This window comes from Bos mutus, chromosome 6 (genome assembly GCF_027580195.1).
Source record: "Bos mutus isolate GX-2022 chromosome 6, NWIPB_WYAK_1.1, whole genome shotgun sequence".
NCBI classification, from domain to species: domain Eukaryota; kingdom Metazoa; phylum Chordata; class Mammalia; order Artiodactyla; family Bovidae; genus Bos; species Bos mutus.
The window spans coordinates 97,635,271-97,654,903 of NC_091622.1; the positions used below are offsets into that span (position 1 = coordinate 97,635,271).

At 41.7% G+C, this 19,633-nt stretch overlaps 1 protein-coding gene across 1 annotated transcript in view; it reads right to left on the minus strand.

The window, feature by feature from the left end:
- Positions 1 to 1,920: 1,920 nt before the first annotated feature.
- The window catches only part of LOC102276015 (placenta-specific gene 8 protein), a 45,275-nt gene continuing 27,562 nt past the window's right edge, over positions 1,921 to 19,633 (minus strand). Inside the window, exons 3-6 of the mRNA XM_070372624.1 lie at positions 14,090 to 14,218; positions 11,348 to 11,472; positions 4,302 to 4,416; positions 1,921 to 2,122 (exon numbers count right to left, since the gene is read on the minus strand). Of these exons, the coding sequence (XP_070228725.1) occupies positions 4,312 to 4,416; positions 11,348 to 11,472; positions 14,090 to 14,218 (359 nt within the window). The 3' untranslated portion in view covers positions 1,921 to 2,122; positions 4,302 to 4,311. The remainder of the gene's footprint in view (positions 2,123 to 4,301; positions 4,417 to 11,347; positions 11,473 to 14,089; positions 14,219 to 19,633) is intronic.

Consider the following 19,633-nt stretch of genomic DNA (forward strand, 5'->3'; position numbering starts at 1 on the left):
AAAAAGAAAAAAAAAAACACAGAAAGATGAAGACTGCTAGGAAGGCAACAGACAGGGTATTCTGTAATTTTTTTATAGCAATCCTTGGAAGCCTGAGCACTAGGGCCAGGTTTTAAAATTTTATGTATTAATTCTTGGCTGCACTGGGCCCTTGTTTCTGCATGCGGGTTTTCTCCAGCTATGGCAAGCGGGGGCTGCTCTCTAGTTGTGACGCGTGGGCTTCTCACTGCAGGGGCTTCTCTCATTGCAGAACACAGGGTCCGTTTCCCGCAGGCTCAGTAGCTGTGGTGCATGAGCTTAGGTGCCCCGTGGCCTGTGGAATCTTAGCTCCCTGACCAGGGATAGAACCTGTATTTCCTGCATTGCAGGCGGATTCTTAACCACTGGACCACCAGGGAAGTCCTAGGGTTAATTTTTATAAGAAGAAAAAAAACTTTAGGGTACTGTCATGAGCAACAAAATAGGACTCAAACCCTGCTCTCTGGACCCAGCACTGCCATTCTGTATATATTGCTGACCTTGTAAATGCCATTTCACTTTTCTTTATTGCCTACTTGAAAGTTGCTGAGAGAGTAGATTTTGAAAGTTCTCATCACAAGAAAAAAATCTTGTAACTGTGCTGTGATGGATGTGAAGTAAAATGATTGTGGTGACCATTTTGCAATATATACATGTATCAAATTGTTATGTTGTATACCCATGGACAGAGGAGCCTGGCGGGCTACACAGTCCATGGGGTCGCAAGGAGTTGGACATGATTGAGTGACTAAGTGCACACACACACACACACACACACCCCTAATGCAATGTTATATGTCAACTATATCTAAATTACAAAATGAAATAAAATGCCAAGTTAACCTGGGGGAAAAAAGAAAAGAAAAAGAAAGTGGAGTCCCTGTGGCTGGCTTACTACCAGAGATGACTTGGGAGAGGACAGAGATGTGCAATGCGAATTTTAATTAGGTGGTTTGCTGTGTGGTTTATGGCACAAATCCTCCCTGTGTGTATAAAATCTACAGTAAACTCTGCATTGTTAGGCAATTAATTCCTGGAAATGATTTACTGTGAAGACCTGCCAAGGCCGATGAAACTCCCTGGGGGAGGAAACCACACTTTCCTGGGGTGAGGAGCCTTGCAGGGTAACACCTGGTCTCTGGGCGCAAGGAAAATCCAAAATAACAAAAGCATTTTGACAACATTTAAAACACTTTTTGTACTGGACATTTTCAAACTTATGTAAAGGTAGAAAAGTAGAATGAAGCATCTCTACATACTCATCATTCAACTTTGACATTTTGACAAACTTGGCTTTTTTAAAAGAAACCTATTGTATGCTATGTGGCAGCCTGGATGAGAGGGCAGTCTGCGGGAGAATAGTTACATGCACATGCGTGGCTAAGTCCTTTTGCTGTTCACCTGGTACCATCACAACATTGTTAATCAGCTATGACAGGCTCAGTTGCTCAGTCGTGTCTGACTCGGAGACCCATGGACTGTGTAGCCCACCAGGCTACATTGTCCATGGGATGATCACAGCAAGAATACTGGATTGGGTTGCCATTTCCTCCTCCAGAGAATCTTCCCATCCCAGGGATCAAACATGTGTCTCTTGTATCTCCTAAATTGGCAGGTGGATTCTTTATCATTGAGTCACCTGCGTGCATGCTAAGTCACTTCAGTTGTGTCTGATTCTTTGCAACTCTATGGACTGTAGCCTGCCAGGCTCCTCTGTCCGTGGGATTCTCTAGGCAAAAGTATAGGAGTGGGTTGCTGTACCCTCCTCCAGGGGATCTTCCCAATCCGGGGATCAAACTCATGCCACCTGGGAAGCCCCTAATTGGCTATACCCTAATACAAACAACAACAATAACAACAAAAACAGTTAATTCCATGATGAAATATTTAAAGACACAAGAATTGTTGAAGACATTAATTTTTAATGGCAGTCATCTTAGAGAGGAGCACTAGAAATGTATTTCTTTCAAAGCAAATCAAAAATTAAAAATGTTTTGAAGCCATATGATTAGCTGAATTAGTTTCTAAGATTTAAGGTGAGATAGCACTGAACAGATGCAGTATTTCATTGCAGCATTTTCTTTCACTACCATGTGAACTTGACCTGTAGAAATCAGAAAAAGAAAGACCAAATCAATGAAAGAATTCCATCTTTACATTATCCTTGTTCCAAGTATCAAAACTTTCATTCCACTGCTATCTTACTGCCAAATTGCTACATATTTATTTATTTTTAAATACTTATTTATTTGGCCACATGGCATGTGGACGCTTGGTTCTCCGACCAGGGATTGAATCCATGCCCTCTGCAATGGAAGTGCAGAGTCTTAACCACTGGACCTCCAGGGAAGCTCCCAAATTGCTACATATTTAAAATCTATATCAAATCATGACCCCTGGTTCAGTACAATTTACTCAGTTGGTCAAGAAGTTCATTCAGGTTTTTCCATAAGATTTTATGAACATTTTGGTCAACCCAATATTTGAATGAGTCACAACCACTAGCTAAGATTCAATGAGGTGTCTAGGTTAGAGCTTACTATGCTTCCTTGCTTGAAAGTTGCATCTATTTATTCACCCACAATAGTTATTAAGTGACTGCTATGTCAGGTACCGTTGCTACGTTGTTAGGTAAACCAACAGAATGCTCTGTAGATTGCCAGAGACAATTTCTCTTATCAAATGTCAGTGAATCATCATTCACACTAAGGTAAGAGACTCTAAAAGGCAGAGATCCCAGAACAGTCTTTTTCATTAATGGATAATGGACCAGTAAATTACCACATTCTATGTAGGGGACTACATAGATATTCATTGGAAGGGCTGATGCTGAAGCTGAAGCTCTAATAATTTGGTCACCTGCTGCGAAGAACTGAATCACTAGAAAAGACCCTGATGCTGGGCAAGATTGAAGGCAGGAGGAGAAAGGGATAACAGAGGATGACATGGTTGGATGGCATCACCGACTTGATGGACATGGGTTTGAGCAAGCTCTGGGAGTTGGTGATGGACAGGGAAGCCTGGCATGCTGCAGTCCATGGGGTCACAGAGTCAGATACGACTGAGCAACTGAACTGAACTGATGTCGGGGACTAGGGTTACTTTGGCAAAATTCTGAATTGCATTGGTAACAAATGGCTTTAAAGAAACGTCACTGCTTGGGAAGAGAAACAACAGTTGTGTCTCAGGAGGCAGGGTACAAGGAAGAAAAAGAATAAGAAAACTCACCATCTGGACTCTGCTTGTAAATGGGTTAAGCACATCAGTCATTGAGGAAAGCAGTCAGAAGACAAATACTAAGACACTAAAATGGCACTAAAAGAAATGAGCTAAAACGTTCATGAAGAGGACACAATTTTGTGCTGCATGTGGCAAAAGAGCTGAGAGAGAGACAGATTGTGCCCATGCCAACTGTTCACACAGATGAATGCAGTATCCTGATCAAATGCTCTCAGAGACCTCTCAGGAGATAGGACTTTTAGAGAATAGCCTTTTCCAGGTGAAAATAAAACTTGGATGATAAATTCCATGGGATTGGCAGCAAGAGACGGAAAGACAGGACTGAGTAAGCCATCATCCTCTTGCCTAAGAAAAATAGGAAGAACTAAGAAGATTTAAAATGTGACCAGGAGAGCTTAGGAAACTAGGCATATGAGCAGTTGCCCAGCTTTGACAATATCACCACCAAAAAGGCAGTACTCTTCTTCCTAAACGGGAGCTTTGGGCATTTTAGATAACTGGTTGAATTGTCCACTGTTCATTCATAGAGACTAAGGTAGCTTTCTACCACTTTGGAGAATGAATTACTCTTTTAATATTGTGGTGTTGACAAGAACATATCACTAGATCCATTACACAGTCACGGTTAGTGTGACATCTCAGTGGGTTACTGTTGACAGCAGCCGACCTGAGATGTAGGCTTTGGGAAATGAATGTTCGGTTGTACACGTATCTCTGGTACCTTCGGTCATGATGCTGTGAAGATATACATGGAGGATATGGGGCACGTTTATCTGGTACATCATACAGCCACTTCACCTGTGGCAGACATCCTAACAAATCCCAGAATTTTTTCCCATCCAATCAGGGCTAGCCCTCTCTACCCAGGCTCCCTGGGAAGCTGAGTCCCAACTGATTGGTGCAGGCTGGCCATTGAAAGTCATTTGCCCTCCCTTTGCCAAGGGCCATCTCATGGATCTGTGAGATAGAGGACCAAAGAAATCAAAGATACCTTTGAGACTTCCTTTTGCTACTCACAAATCAAAGAAGTCCCGCTAACTTACCAAGCATCTTTTATAAAGCATTCATTGCTTTTCTCTTTTCAATATCTCGCTTGAGTTGACAAAGGGCACAGAGCGGTAAAAATGTCAGACACAGGCAATCCTTGCAAATGGATCCCTGTTAAAAAACAAACAAATGGATCAACAGGTAGCCTGTGAATAGTCACGCAATTCCCTGCACTTGTTTCACTTTTCAAACCTCTTTAAAACATACATTTTATGTCACTTGTTTATCATCTTATTGCTATTTTTCTTTTAATAAAAAAATCATTTATTTATTTATTTATTTTTGGCTCTGCTGGATCTTTGTCACTGCACGGGCATTTCTTTAGTTGCGGTGAGTGGAGGCTACTCTCTAGCTGTGGCGTGCAGGCTTCTCATTTCAGTGGCTTCTCTTGTTGCAGAGCGTGGGCTCTTGGTGTGTGCGCTTCAGTAGTTTTGGCTCCTGGGCTCTAGAGCACAGGCTCAATAGTTGTGACGCGTGGGCTTAGTTGCTCCATGGCATGTGGGATCTTTCCAAATCAGGGATAGAACCCATGTCTCCTGCATTGGCATGTGGATTCTTCACCACTGAGCCATCAGGGAAGCCCATCCCTATTTTTTTTTTGATGACCAAGTGAAGTTAACTGACTTGCTAACTAAATCACATAAACTGGTGGCAGTGACTGGTCTTTCTCCTCTCAAGCCAGTACCCTTTACATAATAACATACCATTTCAAATGATCTGCAGGTTACAATCATAGCCACAGTTCTCTATTATCTGTTCTAGAAGAGTTCTCTATTTTTTTCCTTTTTAAAAACCTTTTGATTTACCTACTATTTTTACTGATGTGGAATGGTTCCCTTTAAAGCCAGTTGTGTAATGCACCAATTTTTCCAATTGATTGTGAGTATAGTGCTAGGTCATACGTCACCCTGTATCCCTCTAATCTTTTTCATTGACATCCCTCATGTTCTGCAAGGGAGGCAGTCCATAGTGAGAGAGGATATAAACCTTACCGGCAAAAGAAGAAATTAGAGAATGAAGAGTGTCTAGAAAAACTGTAGAATGAGCTGCTTTGCAGAGTTTTGAAGGCCTTCTCCATGGGAGGTCCAGTTGGGTCTTTGATGACGTATGGCAAGAGATGCCTTAGAAGGGACTCCTGCTCTGTATAGTCAGCACTGGCTGATCCGAGGGGTCTAATCTGATGAGCAGGTTATGTGACTGTGTGTCTTGACTGACTGATATATTTTGCCCTCCATTTCTGGATAGCACTTAGTTTTTAAAATTTTTAAATTAAAAAAAATATTTTAAATTTAGTACAATTCCCAATTTCCAGTGTGAACAGAGAGACCCAGAGACAGAGAGTGAGCAGGAAAGAGAAAGAGAGTAGATTTAGCCTATAAAGTTTGGGAGTTCCTAAGTGGTGAGAAAAATGATTTACTTTTCATAAATTTTTTTCCTTGCTGTAGTGATTTTGATTTTTATCTGACGGAGAAAGTGTGTGGGACAAAGACTGGACAATGAGATAACCATGTTAGAAATCTAATGTCTTGACCCTCATCAGATTAAGGAATGGATACTCAGTTTGAAGACAATTTGGTCCCTTGACCATTTCTTTTTCCCTGAAAAATCATCCAAATCCTTTAACCCTTCCTCAAAGTGCTTGTTTTTTTTTTTCCATGTTTGAATTCATTATTTATATTTATTCATCTTTTAAGCTTTCATTAAACCAACATTTATTGAATATACATAATATGTTATTAATACAAAAAAGAAAATATTTGTCAAGGATGTAACTAGTTTTCTGTTCCAGCATGTCTATGCCTGTCTTTATCTCAGGAAGTTTGTAGGAGAAAAAAGTCCCGTTATTATTTGCTGAGAAACCTAGGGAAACCTTTAGAAAACACACCCTAATTCTAAGTCTGTTTCATAATACAGATATAGAGAATATTGAGAAGAAAAAAATTCTTCTTTCAAATGAGAGGACATGAACTACGGGTTTAAACCATGCTGAAGTTAGCAAGGGACATAAACGCCTTGCTCAGAACATCTTCTTGGGAAATGGTACCAGAGACAAAGATTTTTGCATTCATCACTCTGTATGGAAAAGGGGACTTGTGCTTCACTTGTTTGAAAGCTGTTTAAAAAAAAAAATCTGGTCATGAGGACTGGTTACAGAATTGCTGAGCAAATGAATGAGTTGTGGTACATGACTCAATAGACACGGACTTGGGAAGACAAGATGGTCAAGTGGGAAGAACCAGGCCTGACTGTAAGTCAGAATAAACATAAGCCCGTGGGGTGGGGTGGATTGAGAGAGTGGCAGAGACATATATACACTACCCTGTATACAATGGCTAGTGGGAGGATGCTGTACAGCACTGGGAGCTCAGCTCAGTGCTCCGTGATGACCTTAGGGGTGTGGGATGAAGCATGGTGGGTGGGAGGTCCAAGAGGGAGGGGTTTTTATATATATACATAGAGCTGATTCACATTGCTGTACAGAAATGAACACAACATTGTAAATTTTGTTTACATTTCAATTTTTAAAAATAAAGTAATAATTTAGAAAACAACAAAAAAACTTGAGCCCAAATTTCAGCATTTCCATGTTCTATGACCTTAAGGCTTTCTCATTCCTGCTTTTCATGTGTAAGTAGTATGTGAGCAAATATATGTCCAGGCAGTATTCCAGCACATAGGAGTTCAATCTGTGGTTGTTTCTTCTCTTTCTCCTCTGCTGTGGAGGTTGTGGCCCTGGCCAAGGGGATGCTGTCTTGCCTGTCTGTGTCCATGAAGGGAATGGGAGGTCAGAGAGGCTGTGCTGGGGCAGCCTTATAAATGCTTGCATAGATGTAAAGGGGGAACAAAGCAGAGAACCTGAACTATACAAATCAGTCCTAGGGTTTGTTAGCCATTTTAGAGGTCTGTTCTAAGAAAGAACACTAGAGATACACTGTGTATAAATGCACGTATAGAATAGACACCAAGAAAACTTATTATAGAATCCTAGACCCTACGAAGACCTTAGAAATCATCTTGCACAACTTTCTCATGAAAGGTGAGAAAACTGATGCTAACAAATGACTTGTCAGAGAGCCCCAAAGTGAGCTGTTTGCTGAGCTGTTTCCAGAAACTTATCTCCAGAATTCAGCTACGCTCTCCTTCCTCTACCCCTTTACGGACCACTTTGAGAATCTCACTCCCATACTCACAACTACATACATCCATGTACACAACTGCGTGCACAAGTACGTACACCCGACACTCAGCGTATGGTTTTGGGAAGTTTGTGGAACAGTCACGAAGTTAAGAACCCTTGTGTTAAGTTCTGCTGCCTTTTGAGGGATGTAAATGAGAGCACAGGGAGTGCTGAGAGAGGCAACTGAGCAAGCCCACGGGAGGAATGCAGGCTGCCCGAAGACAGCTGAGCTAAGAACAAAAATTATGATAGTGACTAACGAGCACTTGTCACTTGCCAGACTCTGTGCTAAGTCCTTTCCCGGCATTATCTGCTGTGACTCTTACTGCACCACCTTAGGGGAGGTATCATTGTTACCATTTTATCAGAGAGCCAAGGCTTAGGGAGATGAATTGTTATTGGTTACAATGAGTGACAGGCTAAGTTTTCAGGTCACCTCTGTGTTTAAAAGCATTTTAAACGCTTTTCAGATCACTTAAAATGAAAGCTAGATTTCTTAAAATGGTCTGCAAGGTCCTGCTGTGATATTCTCTTCTTCTGTTACCACTCCCCATCTCCCACCCCACGTCCAGTCTTTCCACCTCTTTGGCTGCTTGCTATGTCTCGGACCCTCCAGGTAAACTCTACTTCTGGACCTTGGCTCTAGCTCATTCCTCTGCCTGGACCTTTCGAAGATGAGTCATCCTCTCATCCTTTTAGGTCTTTACTTTATCCCCAATTCAAGCACTAGTCAGGCCCGACACTGTTTAGATACTGAGGTCAGAAGAGACTGAGGATATTTAGGATGGTATAGGCGGAAACAGTGTCAGACTATTTTTTTGGGCTCCAAAATCACTGCAAAAAGATTGCAGCCATGAAATTAAAAGACGCTTACTCCTTGGAAGGAACGTTATGACCAACCTAGATAGCATATTCAAAAGCAGAGACATTACTTTGCCAACAAAGGTCCATCTAGTCAAGGCTGTGGTTTTTCCAGTGGTCATGTATGGATGTGAGAGTTGGACTGTGAAGAAAGCTGAGCGCTGAAGAATTGATGCTTTTGAACTGTGATGTTGGAGAAGACTCTTGAGGGTCCCTTGGACTGCAAGGAGATCCAACCAGTCCATTCTGAAGGAGATCAGCCCTGGCATTACTTTGGAGGGAATGATGCTAAAGCTGAAAGTCCAGTACTTTGGCCACCTCATGCGAAGAGTTGACTCATTGGAAAAGACTCTGATGCTGGGAGGGATTGGGGGCAGGAGGAGAAGGGGACACCAGAGGATGAGATGGCTGGATGGCATCACCGACTCAATGGACGTGAATTTGAGTGAACTCTAGGAGTTGGTGAAGGACAGGGAGGCCTGGCATGCTGCGATTCATGGGGTTGCAGAGTCGGACACGACTGAGCAACTGAACTGAGGCGTAGACTAGGTCTTTACCTTCTTATTGAGTCTTTCCTGATAATGCGATTTAAAATTAGAACCTTTCAACACTAAATTCCTCTTCCTTGCTTCATTTTCCTCTGTTGTACGTATCACCAACCTATACATTATATTCTTACTTATTCTTAGTTATCGGAGAAGGCAATAGCAACCCACTCCAGTACTCTTGCCTGGAAAATCCCATGGACGGAGGAGCCTGGTGGGCTGCCGTCCATGGGGTCTCACAGTGTCAGACTCGACTACAGTGACTTAGCAGCAGCAGCAGCAGCATTCTTAATTATATTGTAACTGTTTCCTTCCATTAGTGCCTAAGCTCTCCCATTGACAACCATCACTGTAATAACTGATGGAGGCAACAATCTATCACAGATGTTAGAGCTAGTGGGTGAAGGTTTGATTTACATCTCTCTACCAGATCCTTATCCATTATAAAGGGGAGAGTAGCAACTTTGTGGTGGAGAATCTTGACAGACACTATCTTAACTAAGCAATCAACGTGAACATTACACACAATGAGACAACTTGATGTCATGTGGTGCAAGGCGAACAGAGCATCACTTTTGTAGAGTTGATGCCAAAAGTGTAAAACCAAAGCCTTATCATGAGGAAACATTTGACAAACCAAATTGAGGGATAGTCTACGAAATAACTGATCTGTATTCATTAAAAAAAAAAAAGACAAAGACTGAGAAAATCTTCCATATTATAGAAGACAACTGAATGACAGCTGTCATTCAGTTCCAGTGGCCCCAGTTCATCTTAACCCTCCCAGCCCCTGCATGATTGCAATTTTCCATTGACAGAATCACTCGCCAGGCTCTGTCTGCTTCCATCATTAGATCTCCCTTCAGATTATTCCCCACCCACACCCTCTAATACTGTCCACAGGCATTCTGTGCCTCAAGTGATGCGGGCACACACACCCATGTTACCCTATCTTCTTCTTCAAGAGAGGGCAAACAGCTGGCTTAACTCCTCAGCTTCTCCATCTCATCCCTGCAGCTTTGCCACCACTCCCTTGAGGGAGTTCTAGGGAAGACAGATGCCACAGACATCTCCAGACAACTGCCAGGGGCCCTTACTCAGCTCAGCTGAGGGCAGAATTTCACATTTTTGTTGCCCTGGATGGTCAAGAAAGAAAGTAAAGGCCAGGCACTGGCGGAAGCTGGTCCAGACAACTGATTTTTTTTTTTTTTCATCTAAAGAAAGTTATTGGGATAATTGGTAAAGTTTAAATAATACCCACGGATTAGCTAATAGTACTGTATCAATGTTAAATTCCTTTTGATAAGCACATGGTGATAAAATAAGAGAATGTCCTTGTTTTTAGGAAATACACACTGAAATAGAGATAATAGGGTATCCAGTTTATAATTTACTCTCAAATGATTCAGAAAAAAAAATAGAATAGATAAATAGAGACAAGAAAGAGAGAAAATCAATCAAATCTGGTACGTTTTTAAATATTGGGGGAATCTGGGTGAAGAGTGTATAGGAAGTCTTTGTACCATTTCTGTGACTTTAAGTCTGAAATTATGTTAAAATAAAAATCTCAAAAAAATTGAAGTGAGCTCCACGAAGACAGGAATTTTTATTTCCTTTGTTCACTGGTGTGTCTTTAGCATCTGTAATAGTCCTTGGTATATTCCGCATATTCAGTAAATCCCCGTTGAATGAGTGAACACTAGCTTATGACTTAACAAGGTTCTAGGTGCTCAATAATATCTTTTGAGTGAACAAACACTGTTTTACGAGTTATCAGTGAGGTAACTGGCTCAAAAATGTGCCAGCTCTGGGGGGAATCTATATACACCCATTTTTCACCTAAGGCTTTCTAAGCAACAGCTACCCACCCTGCAGAGTCCAGTCTGACTGTGAGTAAAGCCAGGAGAGACTCTGGGCTGACCTTCATCCCTCACCTGCTCATCTCCAACAGCTTTTTCAGAGACACATCTATTGGATCACTAAAAAGTTTTATTGTGAATATATCCCAAGGGATAGATAGATAGTCTCTGTAAATCATTTATAAAGTTTAAGATGCGGGGGTAAGGGATAGTTAGGGAGTTTGAGAAGGTCATGTACACACTGCTATATCCAAAATGGGTAACCAACAAGGACCTACTGTACAGCACATGGAACTCTGCTCAATGTTATGTGGCAGCCTGGATGGGAGCAGGGTTTGGGAGAGAATGGATACGTTTATGTGTATGCCTGAATCCATTCGCTGTACACCTGAAATTGTTACAGTATTTTTTATCACCTATACCCCAATACAAAATAAAAAGTTTAAAGTTTAAAGGAAAAAATGTTTAGGATGGCAGTGGAGAAAAGGCTAGGGTCAAGTCATGATGGTGAGGAGGGCAATCATGGAGATGCGGTTAGACTGAAGGAAGGCCGTTGGGCTGTCGGGGTGACTACTTCCTGGTGGACATGGGTGACTCACCGGGATGCCGTATCGGGTCCGATACATTGTCCTCATGGCGACACTTGATCCCCATAGGCAGCATTCGTTCATGTCAGAGGCAATCTGACATGAAAGGCACAGGGGAAAGAAAGCCCCACAGAGACCTGAGCGCAGGGTGAAATCACAGAAATCAGTCAAGATTGTAAGGAGGCTGATTTAATCACACCTCTTCCACGGGCTTCCCGGGTGGCTCAGTGGTAAAGAACCCACCTGCCAATGCAGGAGACATAAGAGATATGGGTTCGATCCCTGGGTTGGGAAGATCCCCTGGAGGAGGTCATGGCAACCCACTCCAGTGTTCTTGCTGGAGAATCCCATGGACGGAGGAGCCTGGTGGGCTACAGTCCATGGAGTTGCAGAGTCGAACACAACTGATCACACAAACACACACACACCGCTTTCAAGAAAATACATACTCAGGAAATGGCCTTAGTGGACACTTGGTGGAAACAGTGGGGTCACCTGGCTCTTTATGTCTTGCTTCTAGATCCTACACACACTGGGGAAATTTGCTCGTCATATGCCAGGTCAGATTTAACTGCAAAAACGCCTGCCTTGCCAGGATGGGAGGGGAGTCTGGGGGAGAATGGATACATGTATACATATGGCTGAGTCCCTTCGCTGTTCACCTGAGACCTGTCACAACATTGTTTGTTAATCGGCTATCAGATCAGATCAGATCAGTTGCTCAGTCGTGTTCGACTCTTTGCGACCCCATGAATCGTAGCACGCCGGGCCTCCCTATCCCAGGGCTGATCTTCAGAATAATCGGCTATACCCCCATACAAAATAAAACGTTTAGGAAAAAAATTGCTTAAAAAATAATTGCTAACTTCTCCCCTCGACAACCTTAACTCATTAAATCATCAAAATAGTCATCCAAAAAAAAAAAGTTCCTGCCTTGTTGATCTGAGCATGTCCAAATTATCTTTCTTCCTTATCCTTGTTTACATTTGGAGCATACGGGAATAGGAAGTTTGTGGCGTCAGAATGTCTGAGCAACCCTCTGGAAACTGTAGGAAGGTGCTTAGGATCAGAAAGCACTGAGTAAAGAAATAATTGAAAAAACGAGAAAAGCAGTAGGAAACAGATTCTAGATGGTCATTCTGGCAAAGAGGAAAGTTTTATTATTGTTACGAGTATCGAAGCAAGTAAAAGTTAAGGGATATTGACATAAAAACTTAAAAAGTATAGTGAAGTTTCACTTTTAAGAGTCTGTGTGAGACAAAAAATGACCTAAGAAAATAGTGACAAACAGGAAACTGTTCTCAAACGTGCTGAGTTCAAGCTTATTTTGAAAAGCGCTAGGGTGGAGTTTTGTCATGGCTGTACCCTAGATAAGATAAGAAAACTTATTTTTTGATTGATGGTTTTCAGCCAAAGGCTATCTCCACAGAACTTGGAACTTCCATCATATACACACACACACAAAAGGCTCTTTCTCAAGACAGTGGAAAGACTAGCCACACAGAGAATGTCTACATCCCTTTGGGCAATAGACTCTGAAACAGGAATTTGTCTTACACCAAAGTGTGTTTGGTGCTGTGAAAGAATTTAAGGTTAGGAAAGCTAAAAACCCGAAAGCTTCCTGAAATGCACTGACCACAAGAGTCACAAGAATGTTGAAATCTGGAAACACAGACTCAACCCTGTAGGGAAAAGAGGAGGTAAAGGGAAGAGTGGAGAAGCACATCAAGAACATGGGGGTGCTAATGAGGTGGGAAATATAAAGCCCGATGATCGGTCTGGATAAGGATAATAAATTCAAGGCAGGCAGGTAAAATGAATGAATAAAACTGGTTGAAAAAAACACAAACCAGCCAACAGTGGGTGATGGACATGAATATGGCAAACTCTAGAGTGGAGGTCCCTTTGAAGAGGGTTAACTAAGGGGGTTGGAAGACTCTTAAGAGTCCCCTGGACTGCAAGATCAAACCATTCAATCCTAAAGGGAATCAGTCCTGAATATTCATTGGAAGGACTGATGCTGAAGCTGAAGCTGCAGAACTTTGGCCACCTGATGTGAAGAGCGGACTCACTGGAAAAGACCCTGAGGCTGGGAAAGATTGAGGGCAAAAGGAGAAGGGGGTTGCAGAGACTGCGATAATTGCATAGCGTCATGAACTCAATGGACATGAGTTTGAGCAAACTCCGGGAGATAGTGAAGGACAGGGAAGCCTGCTGTGCTGCAGTTCATGGGGTCCCAAAGAGTCGGACACGACTTTGCGACTGAACAACAACAGCAACAACAAGTCAGCTTGGCAGCAGCTGACTTCTGCCAGTTGAGACAGAGGACTCCTCTTTCCAGATTTTCCAAATTTTCAAGGGGAGCTGGAAATCTAGATTAGAAAGCTGCATTTTTATGTGGAATCTGATCTGAGAGGCACACCACGTCCTGTGGCATGCGGGATCTCAGTTCCCTGACTGGGGCCCCCTGTACTGGAAGCGAGGAGTCCTAACCCCTGGACTGCCAAGGAAGTCCCTGGAATCTGACTTTTATATGGTTTCTACTGTTTTAAAGTTAATACAGCAAGAGGGGCCATTATGTACAGGACAGACAAAACATATCCACTAGTAAAGTCTGCCCAGGTGTTCCACCTTGTGACCGCTGATCTCTAGAATAACACGTGGATCTCAATGAGAGGATAAGCAAGCCATTTTTGTTATGGCAGTGACTGCATGATTGTAGCTCGGGAGAAAGCAACAGCTACGTTTACTTACAGATCCCTATGTCATCAAAGCAGTCAAAGGTGCCAGTCTGCCAGTCACTGGACGCCGAGACCGCCGAGCTGTAACCTGGCTGCGAAACAACTGGGTTCATTTTCAAGACTGAGTTCAAAAGGGTACTGCCTGTGAAAACAAAACCAAAAAATTATTTAACACCTAACTGTATTGGTTGGATATAACATAGATATCAGTTCAGAAAGCATTTCACTGCACCTCCTTTGGTTGGAGTCAGTCACATTCAACTAACTTGGCATGACATTTCCAGACTCTTGCTGATATTTGAGAATTAAAAATATAAAAGATAGAAAAGCAGCATAAAAGAGAAGGGATGAGGATTCCATTCTCAGGTTGTCCGGTTGTGTATGTGTGTGTGTGTGTGTTTTCCCCATTCACCAATTCCTCTTTTATCAGCAAGATGATTTTTTTGTGTGTGCTATTTTCAAGACAACTATTTTGCATTTGAAGTATTTTTATTTAACGGTCATTATAATCAGTTTTTACAAAGCAAGTTCATAGGCATTCTCTCAGTTGCTCTGTAGGAGAACTCTGTGAGATAAAGTTGTTTATTTCTCCATAAAATTGATGTTATGAAAGCAGATGTTTCAGGCTAATGTCAGCATTAGCCAACTAATTACTAGTGGTATCCTGACAGCTAAAGTTTAACTTGGAAAAAGATGAATTTCTCTTTGTGAGTGTTTCTCTGAAAAAAGAGGCTTTAAGCCCCACAGAAAAACCCAGTGGTTGCAAAACCACTGGGAAAGGGTGTCCTCCCTATACTTTTTACATTTCATTCAGTGATCAAGTTAAGTCTTGTGGGCTGTTACCCAGTAAGAACTCTCAAGAGAGAAAATGTCTTTGATTTCATTAATGACTAATGCTAAACCTTTCTCTTTTCTTGTATTGAATCTAACTATGCCATGCTCTATAGTTTTTAATTTTATTGTTTAGTATTTCTTTATTTATTTGGCTGTGCTGGGTTTAGTTGAGGCACACGGGATCTTTGATCTTCGTTGCCGCATAAGAATTTTTGGCTGCAGCGTGTGGGATCTAGTTCCCTGACCAGGGATCGAACCTGGGATCCCGGCCTTGGGAGGGAGGAGTTTTAGCCACCGGATCACCAGGGAAGTCCGCGTGCTCTGTGGTTTGGTCCCGGGTCACTTTCAATACTTCCCTTCACTAGTTGGAGGGCAGCCTCTACCCACATTTCCCGCTGCTTTGCTCCCTTCAGTCTTCCTCCCCTATGTTGCTAAGGAAGTCTCCAGCCAAAGATTCTACCGCTGTGCTTCCCAGTCCTGACTGTGCAGCACGGTCTTCCTCATGCTCGATTACAGATAGATACAGTAGATATGCACTAGGATATTGCTGAACTAATTAGCAGAGAGGTGACGGTTAGAAGTCATGAGAATGGATAATATTCCCTTGCCCAACCGAGTGAATTTAAATTCATGAAGGGTAAGACACAGCTTTTCAGTTTCTGTGTAGAAGTGTTTTGTATTTCTCATTATAAAGGAGTCTTATTAATTAAAATATTCTACATAGAAGTTATTTTCCACTGGCTTGTTTACAGATATTCTGTCTTAGAAAATCACTGTCACCTTGTTAGCTAACATTTGTGATATAACTTATTTAAATACAATAGAAAACTTGCTTATAATCGACAAAGTTTTCTTCTATTTTTTAAAAATTTACTGTGGGTAAGAACCAGTTGAGGGGGTTTTTAAATTATACATCCCTAGAAATTTGGATTTAACTTATAAAGTCTAGAAAGGGATTGAGGAATCTATGTATTCAATAAGTACCAAAGTGCTTCTTAAGGGAGAGGGGCTGATAAAAAATGTAAGAGTGGTGAAGGGGACCAGCTGTTTTAGTGCCTAATCTGACTGCTTTTAAATTTACATCATATTTGTTTGACTGCTTTCCCAACCACTGATTCTTCTGAGAACCAAATCAAAAGAGGATAAGGAAAGAATAATTCATTCAAAATCTTTTTATCCAGCGAGTCTGGCCTTGTTTTGGTATTGGGTGTAGGTACAAAGCCAGAGAGGAGATATGAGAACTTTGAACAAGGAGGAGAAACGAAGAAGAGAACTCATCAGGTAGGACTCTTCAGTAGTGAAATAAAAGACCTAAAACTGCAGAGACGCTTGCATAGCACCAAAGACAGGTAGAATAATTCAGAGGAAGTGGTGGCATACATTTTCAATCAAAACAAGTCTGTTCTAGAAAGAGATTCACAGAATTAGAGAACGAATGTATGGTTGCCTAGGGGGTGGGGGTGGTGGGAGGAGGAAAGGTGGGGGAAAGGACAGTTAGGGAGTCGGGATGGACATGTACACACTGTGATATTTAAAATGGGTTCAACTAAAGTCCTACTATAGAGCACAGGGAACTCTGCTCAGTGTTACCTGGCAGCCTGGACAGAGGGGAGTTTGGGGGAGAATGGATACATGCATATGTATGGCTGAGTCCCTTCGCTGTTCGCCTGAAACTATTATAACAAATAAAAGTGTAAAAAAAAAAAAAAAAAAGAAGCAAAAAACAAGTCTATTTTGTGAATCTCTTTGACCCCATGGGGGATGTAAGATAAACCTCTGACCCAGGGACCTGAGCTGAAGTCCAAACATATGATTTGGGAACAGGTTTCTTGGTTTTTTTTGTTGTTGTTGTTTTTATCATTTGTTCTGGAGAAACTTGGGAAGGCTGACTGGAGAGTATGTGATTCTTGTATAGGCAAGATAGTAGACATTCTAGACAGTGAAAATAATGTGAGGAAATGCCTAGGGGGCAAAAAGAGTGTGGAAGGCATGAGGAACAGTAAAGAGATTTGCTTTTTGCACCAGGAAACAGGGTCAGAGTGCATGACAAGGGTACTTCAGGATCTCTTTCTTATACTCGCAGCAGACGTTGCTAATCAATCCTAGAATGCTCCTGCGGGATGTATCTTCACAAGACAGGGTATCAGATGCTCCTACTGTTTGATCAGAGTTGGCACATGATACATAAGAAATGGTTAACAAATAAGAGTAAGTTGTATAGGTAATGTGTGGTTCAGCTCTGAATGTTACAGATATACTCCTGGCCTCATGAAAGAATTATCCATTACTTTAAAAATTATTTACTGGGAAAATCAGTATAGTTAACATATACAGAAAGCTGCTTCTGCTACGGGTGTGTGTATACTATTAAATAAAGAGCAATGTACCAGCAAGACTATGTTCTTGACAGAAAACTGCTTTATAATAAAAAACAATGTTTTGGTTATCAGTATAGGTAACCAAAATCAGTTTAGCCAATATATCAAAAAGGAAAACTGTCCTTAAGTACTTCCCTAGAGACCCCAAAGCTAAAAATTACTCCAGGGCAAAAATTGTATCTTAAATATTCTTCTAGTGCTTCATATATTTGTTGTGTTGAGTCATTTAGGGTAAGGATAAAATTTTCTGGGTTTAATTAAAAAAAAAAAAAGAGTGAATAATTTCCTAAATAAGAAGTATTGATTAAAAAAAAAACAAAACCTGGAATGGGCAAATGCTGACATTGCTATATATGAAAACATCTGTCCTGGTATGTAGTAAGTATCTATTAATTCAATTCCCAGTCTAACACAGGGACTCATGCCACTTGCTTTAAAATCCCTAAATTCCCTTTCTTAAAGTAAAATTTTTAGAAAAAGTGAAAGTGTTAGCTTCTTGCTGCTGCTGCTGCTAAGTCGCTTCAGTTGTGTCCGACTCTGTGTGACCCCATAGTTCACAGCCCACCAGGCTCCCCCGTCCCTGGGATTCTCCAGGCAAGAACACTGGAGTGGGTTGCCGTTTCCTTCTCCAATGCATGAAAGTGAAAAGTGAAAGTGAAGTCGCTTAGTCATGTCCAACTCTTTGCGACCCCATGGACTGTAGCCCACCAGGCTCCTCTGTCCATAGAATTCTCTAGGCAAGAATACTGGAGTGGGTTGCCATACCCTTCTCCAGGGGATTTTACCAACCCAGGAATCGAACCTGGGTCTCCTGCATTGGAGGCAGATTCTTTACAGTCTGAGCTACCAGGGAAGAGGTATATTTTAAAAACACCCTACAATATATGTGTGTATGGATGTGTATGTGTGCATATATGTGCTTATTTACAGATTTTGCACTTCTGAATATCAGAGATAGATCTTCACTGAGGGGCAATAGAGGTCAGTGATTCTTAAATTATGATGTGCTCAGGACTCACCAAGGAGTCCTTCTAGAAAGCAGATCCTTATTCAGTAGATCCAGAGTGAGACCCAAGATTTGCCTTTTTAACAAGCTCGTGGGTGGTGTCAATGCTGTTGGCATCTGGCCCACACTCTGACTTGCCAGGGCCTAGATCACGGTTAGGAACCGGTGGAGACAAATGAAGCTGGATTCAAATCTATTTTCCACCTGCTCTGTGTTCTCAGACAATTAAACTAAATTCTCTGAGCATCAGTTTTAGCATCTTTAAAATGAGTACAATCTGACTTTCTTCTTTGTCGTGTTAATGTGATGAGACTATGTCTATTAAACCCCGTGTTCCCTGTGTATCAATGACCTGACATTGTCTGTTTTAAACTAAATGCTGCCAAGTAGCAGTGTCCATGCATGACTTATTGATACAGAAAAGCACCTGGGATCAATGGGTCAGAAGTCAGAAAGCTTGGATTTTAGTCATTGCTAGTGTTTGGGAAACTCAGATAACAATACGTACGTGAAGACGTTTTGAAAGCTGCAAATCACCACACACATGGGAGAGCATCTAAGTGCCAGTGAACACTGATGGAAAAAATCTGAACGTGGTATGTTGTAGATATGACCATAGCTGATGCTTATATAGAGTGCCATGCTTCTCATGTTTGGCTCCTACTTCACACTGGTCTCTATTTAATATTCACAGCAGGCCAGAGCACTCAGGGCATTAGGCTGTTAAGATTCTTTTCACTGCAGACAAGAAAACTGAAGCAAAGAGACTAAGTGCCAAGGCCAAGGAAAAATCATGATCACTAGTCGAACTTCTTTAATTTATGGATGAGAAAATGTAGCTTGTCTCAAAGATTGCATGTTGGCTCCACATCCTCTCCTTAGTCTCTTCAGAGAAAAGATATGGGGAGCATCTTATGGGTAATGTTATAGGAACCAAAAGATGAGAAAGTGGACCGAGAAGCATGATCAAGTGGTTAAGGTCGTGGACTCTGGCCCCAGGCTCCAGCTCATGACCTTGGGTGAGTTACTTCGCCTCTCTGTGCCTCAGTTTCCTCATCTGTGAAAGGCGGGATATCAATAGTACCCAGGTTACAAAGTTGTCATGAAGATTAGATGAGTTGATGTTTGAAAAGTCCTTCGAAGGAATCTTGGCAGAGTAAATACTTCATGAATGTTAGTTAAATAAAAACAGTGGTACTTGGCCCTGGAGGAGACAATACTTCCCCCATCCCATACTTCTTTTATACTTGTAGGAATTGTAAAGTGTGTGTAGTTTTCCCACAAGGCTGCAGAAGAAAGAGCATTGATAGAGGAAACAGAAAATAAGCCACACAGAAAA